Source organism: Eretmochelys imbricata, chromosome 15, assembly GCF_965152235.1.
Source record: "Eretmochelys imbricata isolate rEreImb1 chromosome 15, rEreImb1.hap1, whole genome shotgun sequence".
NCBI classification, from domain to species: Eukaryota; Metazoa; Chordata; order Testudines; family Cheloniidae; genus Eretmochelys; species Eretmochelys imbricata.
In genome coordinates, this window is record NC_135586.1 from 10,746,826 (window position 1) to 10,753,646 (window position 6,821).

A 6,821-nucleotide genomic window follows, 5' to 3' on the forward strand; every position below is an offset into this window, starting at 1 on the left:
GACCGCCAAACACAGCAACATACCCTCTTGGTGCCTCATAGGGACATCTGAGCACCTTTCCTTCTCCTCCCCCTTCCTCCCAATCCAATCCTCTGGCTTCCTGGCTAGTGCAGAAATCCTCAGTGAATTCTGAGGACAGAGGACGGCAGGAGACCAAGAGGCCGATGGCAGATAATAAGCAAAAACAATAATCTACTGTCTTTTAGTTCTCAGCCAGTGTCATTCAGCTCCTGCCAAGAAGATGCTTTCATACACAGCAAAGTTAAGCCCAGGCCTCATTTTTTCATTACCCTGAGCGTGATAAACTGGGTAGAGATAACGTATCCACCTGGCTAGAGGGGGCAGGCAGTAATTTCACAAATTCTTCTGCACAACTATCTACTGTTGCTGGTAAACTGAGGCCTAACCAACCAATTGCAGACACGTAACTGAAGGTGCACAGAGGAGAGAGCGTTCAATACAAGACTCAAGGTACTAAAACGGGGCTATTCCTCAAGTACAGGAATTTTCATAATTAAAGGAGAAGTGGTGGTAATCACTTCCTGTATCCCTGGTATTAAAGCCAATAATCTGGTTGAGTTTTACTTCACTGTCAGTCATGGATGTGATAAAGATTTGTACACAAGGAATTCAGAGTTCCTCAGATAATGTCCTAAAAAATGTAACCAGTATCTGATAGTGGTTAGGGGTGTTATTTAAATACTTGTCACTTTCATTTCAAGTTACTAACCTTTAGGGACAAATTGTGCCCATGGTTATATCCATGGAATCCCACCGCCCTCACAAGTGTAAACAAGGGCACAACTGGGCCCTTCATTACCACTTTTCAGGCCACGTAACACTGTTTAATTCCCATGTAAGCTCATATAACTACATTTAACTTGCTGACATCATTATCTGTGTTATCTATATCCATTAGCTGGGATCTGAAGCGATTCAAAAAAGCACAATTGTCATATCTCTAGTGCCAGCTTTGTTACATTTGTTAATAGTGAATCTGAAAATGCCTACAGTACCCCTTTCACACACACACAAATAAAAACAGCAAAAGCAAAAAAAACCCAAGCAAGAAAACCTCTAACACATCAATGTTTCTAGGGCACATAGAGAAACTGAAGGCAGCAGTCGTCTGCAGCTTTACAAAGGCACGCAAATCTTTTACCTTGAGACGGCAAAGCCAACTCTCATATCAAGCATTTCCATAAATAACCCCTGTAGGCTGCTATCTAGCTTACAAACAAAGAGAAGTCTGAAAGGCACAAGGTTTCCTCCAGAGAATCAGGCCAACAACATTAATTACAATAGAAAGAATCAGAAAACAATGAAGCAACAAGTTGGGCAGACATTATCTACCAAGTGCTGTTTACCAGGAGACACCAAAAACAGAGAATGGGGTGTAGTTTCAGGACGCTGGGCCTTTTCCCACAAAGTTTTATAAAAGCCTAAGTTAGGATTCAGATGAGTTGGTGACATTTAGTCCATGACTAACAGCAGAGACTTTCAACTAAAGAGGGGGAAAAAAACAAAACAAAAAACCCCACACACATCTAAGGCTCCAAACAGGACTACAAAATCAGCATGTTTTAGGGGAATTGAGAGCCACTGAACTGCACATATAGATCAGTCTTAGATCCTAATCCAGCAATTACCAGGCAACATACCCCAAAACATTCAGCCCAGATTTAAACTTTAAAAAAAGAGAGAAAAAAAGAAAAAAAAATCCAAGTTCCTGACAAAGAAAGGACTTTAGAGAAACTGCCACCATTCTTCCTGCTTCCTCAGCATACAATCAGCAAGCCAGATGCATCAGAGAATTTCAATGGCTGGCCAGCCCCACATGTTCTTTACGCCACAAGTCCCTTCTCTTTTCCTTCAGCACACTTACCCATTCCACATCCCCTCCCTTTCCTGGGCCCACCCAGTGGATTGCAGAATTGCTTTAAGACCAGAAGCAGCATTAGTTTAGACAGGTAAGAATGGAGACCATAGATTGCATCTCACTTCTGTCCCAGAAATGCTCTTGGGATTGCTGCCACCATCAACATCCATCACTCACCTTTTCAAGAGTGAGCTAGGCCAGTCCCACAGATTCACCATCAGACCCCATGTTTATACGGACTATAAAATAAAACAAGCCTGCCCCCACCCCAAAACATTTAATCAGAATCCTCCCCCAAAGCAAAACTAACTTTACACCACTCTCACAAGAGGACGAGGTTTTTAAGACTCCTGGCAATCTGCACACTGCAGAGGCGGCTGGAATAGGTTTAACCAGGAGCTCCCACGGGGAGGAAGGTCCTGTATACATCAAAGGGAACGATCCATGCAGTTAAACAGGAACAGACATAAATCTTACCGCAGCTCATGCTGTAAGCCTCAAGAAAGGGTCTCTCTCTCTCCCGCTCTCTCTATTCAACTCAGATAAAGAATTTGATGCCTGAACTGCCTCACTAGACTTCAAGTTACACATGTGGACTTTTCATTAGTTCATGGCTGGAACTGGAACTTATTTTTTTCCCCATGTGCCCCCACCACTTGTATCCCCACCCCTGGGTCAATATTAAGCAAAAGAGGAATTTGACAACACAAAAGTCACTAAAACTACTCAGACAAAAGATCTCTAACACCCACTCCCCAAACACAGATCCTACATATCTCCCTGATGCCAAGGGCTTGCAGTGCAGGAACTGACAGTCTATGCTGAGAAACCCAATGACTCTTTAAAAAACTATCTACAAGTTCACAAAGTGGCTAGAACAGCTTGTAATTGCAAGAACGGATGTACCACCCTGGGGGATGGAGGCACCACTGATATCTCAAAGAGCAGAAGATGGCCCACAGAGGCACCTTCTGAGCACACTAGGAGACAATAAACTTCAGGAATTCATGGCCATTGCAAATTTGTATCCTGGGGAAGCCATAAGAGAGCATGAGGCAACAACTCCTCAACACAAAGGGATATGGGTCTATAACAGGGGTTCTCAAACTGGGGGTCATGACCTATTAGGGAGTTGCAAGGTAATTACATGGGGGGTTGCAAGCTGTCAGCCTCCACCCCAAAACCCTGCTTCACCTCCAGCATTTATAATAGTATTAAATATTTTAAAAAATGCGTTTTTGATTTATAAAGTGGGTCGCACTCAGAGGCTTGCTGTGTGAAGGGGGTCACCAATACAAAAGTTTGAGAACCACTGATCTATAGCATCACCAGAGAGAACAGGCCTAGCTCTTTGTAAGGGTCAAGCGCCCATCATGGAGGGAAGGAGTACTTGTGGCACCTTAGAGACTAACCAATTTATTTGAGCATAAGCTTTCGTGAGCTACAGCCGAAAGCTTATGCTCAAATAAACTGGTTAGTCTCTAAGGTGCCACAAGTCCTCCTTTTCCTTTTACATGAGAGCGTGAGGCTCTGCATGTCCTCTCCACTTACGGGGCAGTTGCTCCCATAGACACTGTTAGTTTCACATGGACACACTTTTTCTTGTGCAGTCCTGAATGTATTCAGTCTTTTCAACTCACAAAGTGCCACCATCAGTTTCTCGAAAGGGATTCTTGCAATCAGTAGGCAGAATGAAAAATCATAACCTGGGATTCATAATCAATATTCAAACATTCACAAACCAATCCATACTTGGTCATCCACAGCTCAGAAGAGCAGCCAGTTAGCAAACCATCACCAGGATGCAGAAGGGCAGGATAATTCTTTATCAATAATCAATAGTTTATAACCCCTCATTGGGAATCAAACACCACAATCAATCAGTGTTCTAAGCACTGAGGCTCAGTTGACAAATGAACCCCCTTAGATGGGAGAAGAAACCTCACCGTCTTGGAGTCCAGTTCATGTCTGGATTGGGCCAGAACCTTGTCCACACCGGCCTGGTCCATGAACGTGACGAACCCGAACCCCCTGCACCCCGAATCCCAGGCAGGAGATGGGGGGAGGAGCAAAGAAGAGAGAAAGTTGGTTAAAGTCGGGCCCTGGCTCTGGCGAGGAGCAAAGGAGAAGCAGGGGCTGGTCTTCTCACCTGGATCTCTTTGTCAGCGGGTCCCGCATCACCAGACACTCCTTCACCTCCCCGAACTGGCTGAAGTATTCCCGCAAGCCCTCTGCAACCAAAACACAAGGCCATGGGCCCCTGCCTAGCGCAGGCCCCTCGGGGCTCCCTCCCCACCGCGCCGCCCCGCCCGGCCCACGGAGAAAGCGCCCCAGGCCCGGAGCCGACCCCTGGTGGCGAAGAGCGACGCGCCCCCCACACGCGCGTTCGGGGGCGGCCGCGGCTCCCCCCCCTTCCCCGGGAAGAGGCATCCAGGGAGCCCTACAGAGCGGACTCCCCCCCCGGAATAACAGCCCGGGCCGGGCGCAGCAGAGCCCCGACCCCGCTCCGCCCGGGGAGTTGGGAAAGTTTGGGTGGCAGGTGCCCGGTCCGGAGCTCGGCCGGGGCCCGCGGGGGAGTGGGAGCGCCGCGGGGAGCGGCCCCTGCCCGGCGGGCCTCACCTTGCGTGGTTTGCCAGCTCAGTCCCCCGATGAACATTTTGCTGCGGGAGACACAAAAAGAGCCGTGAATGGAGCGCGGCGGGCCGGGGGGCGGCCGGCGGGCCGGGGCGGGCCGCCCGGCGGCGGGAGGGGAGCAGCGCGGGGGCAGCAGGCGGGGCGGGCTGCCCGGCTCCAGCGGGGGAGCGGACCCGGCGCGCCGCGGATGCGGGACGAGCTGCCCAGGCTGGGCGGGGGGGGGGACCCTGCGCGGCCCCCGGGGGGGCGGGGCGGGCTGCCGGGTGCCGGGGTCAGCGCGTGGCCTTATGCCCGGCTCGGGGCGGGGGGGCTCGGGTCCGGACTCCGGCGGCGGCCGGCGGCAGGGCGAGCTCGCAGGGATCGGCCATGTTGGCAGCGGCCGCCGCCACCGCCGAGCCTGTCCGGGCCACGAGCTCGCGGGGAGCTGGCTGGAGCCGGCGGGAGAGGCGCGCTGCCGGCCCCGGCTCCCGCCCCCCGCCGCGCCGGGCGGAGCGGTACCAGGGATCGTGCGGGGAGTCCGGGGAGGCGAGGCCGGGCTGGCTGGCTTCTGTCTCCATTCGGACCTCTTCTCCCTGCGAGGCGCAGAGCCGCACTCCCGGGGCAGATGAGCGCTGGAAAAGGGGCCGGACGGACAGGCCATGCTGCCCCCTCCCCCGACCCCTCTCAGCCAGGCGGGGAGGGAGGGAGGAGGGCCCGGCGGGGACAACCTGCCCGGCTCCTCCCACCCCCGGCGGGCGGGCAGCCGGCGTGCGCATAAAACCCGGCCGGCTGCTGCCTGCCTGGCCGCCTGCACCGGGGGGACGGCAGCGAGCGGGGCTCGGGCAGAGCCGCGCCCAGGCCAGGCAAGTACAGCGGAGTCGACCCGTCCGCGGCTGGTACCGCCCAGGAGAAGAGCAGGGACGGGAGCCGCGGTGTGCGCGCCCCACCTGGCCCCCGTCTCCAGCCCAGGGGGAGGGAGCCTGTAGCCGGCGCCCGGAGGATTCTCACCTGGCTCGCCATGGAGGGGCTGCTGGGGCTCACGCAGCGTGGTGCGCGCAGCTAGAAACAAAGGGGGCCTGGAGCTGGCCCCGGGAAGCTTGTGCTGAGTCGCGTCTGGCTTTGGCGTGCTACCGTGCGGGTCTCCGCTGCTCTGGGGGACCGGGCAGCGCGTCCTAGAGCGGTGGAGCGGAGCTATTTCTGCCAAGAAAGCCGCGTAACAAGCTCCCAAGTGCTGGCTGCAGTTGGGGCTGTTCAAACGTGCGGGCTTAAAACGGGGCTGGAGCGGCCTAACTTTAGGCACTCACGTTTGAAAACATGGCACCGTGCGGCACAAAAGGAAAGCGCGCTGTGAAAGCCCCCGAGAGGCTGCTGTGGAGAGCCCTGCAGCCCCGCTGGCTCAGATGCGTGTCCGGGTTTAGCTTTGTTAGTCTGCCTAAAACTTGGCTTTGCGCTTCTTTCACTTACCCTGAATGGAGGCCAAATGCCCCCGTGAGCTTGAGTGGGGCAGGAATGTGAGCCATACTCCTCTCCAGGGCTGCCTTGCACACCTGGGACATCACCTCCAGCCTGATCCACCAGGACACAGAGGAGAAGTTTGGTCTGAGAGGGTTAAATCAATTTGACAACAATAACAGGTATCCCAGACCTGAAGCAAAGCCCCCTGTAAGCTCAAAAGCTGGTTTCTTGCACCCACAGAAGTTGATCCAATAAATTTCCTCAACTACCTTGTCTCTTTAATATCATGGGACCAACACTGCATACAGTAACATGTGACACAAACATAGCCTGAAGCAGGATCTGCCTGTTGTGGCATGTACCATATTTAAACAAGACTGCTTCTCTTCTCCCTCCTCCTCCCCCGCCCCCCCGTGGTACTCTTGCATAGCCCCAGTATCACACAAACATTAGCTAAACCAGGGGTTCTCAACGTTTTTCTTACCCCTCCTTCACCCCCCAACAAGCAATTAAAAACTCCACAGCCCATCTCTGCCACAACAACTGTTTTTCTGCATATAAAAGCTAGGAGGGAGCAAGCAGGGCAATTGCCCAGGGCCCCACACCACAGGGGGCCTGCAAAGCTAACTTGTTTAGGATTCAGCCTCAGGTGGCCAGGCTCAGGGCCCTGGGCTTCAGTGCCGTGTGGTGTGGGTTTGGCTTTCTACCATGGGCCTCAGCAAGTGTAATGCTAGCTCAGCTTGGCAGACCCTCTGAAACCTGCTCGTGGCCCCCAGGGGGCCCCGGACCACTGGTTAAGAACCTCTGCACTAAATGATACCTTATATTGACTCCTCTCAATCCATGGGTAGCATTATCCCCATTTTACAGATAA

General features: G+C 53.2%; 1 protein-coding gene across 2 annotated transcripts in view; it reads right to left on the minus strand.

Moving 5' to 3' along the window:
* The window catches only part of MSI1 (musashi RNA binding protein 1), a 35,561-nt gene extending 30,414 nt beyond the window's left edge, over positions 1-5,147 (minus strand). For both annotated transcript variants that reach the window (XM_077834817.1, XM_077834816.1), the window contains exons 1-4: positions 5,012-5,147; positions 4,499-4,539; positions 4,029-4,110; positions 3,826-3,910 (exon numbers count right to left, since the gene is read on the minus strand). In XM_077834817.1, coding sequence (XP_077690943.1) covers positions 3,826-3,910; positions 4,029-4,110; positions 4,499-4,539; positions 5,012-5,070 — 267 coding nt within the window. In that variant the 5' untranslated portion in view covers positions 5,071-5,147. The remainder of the gene's footprint in view (positions 1-3,825; positions 3,911-4,028; positions 4,111-4,498; positions 4,540-5,011) is intronic.
* Between the last annotated feature and the right edge of the window lie 1,674 nt (positions 5,148-6,821).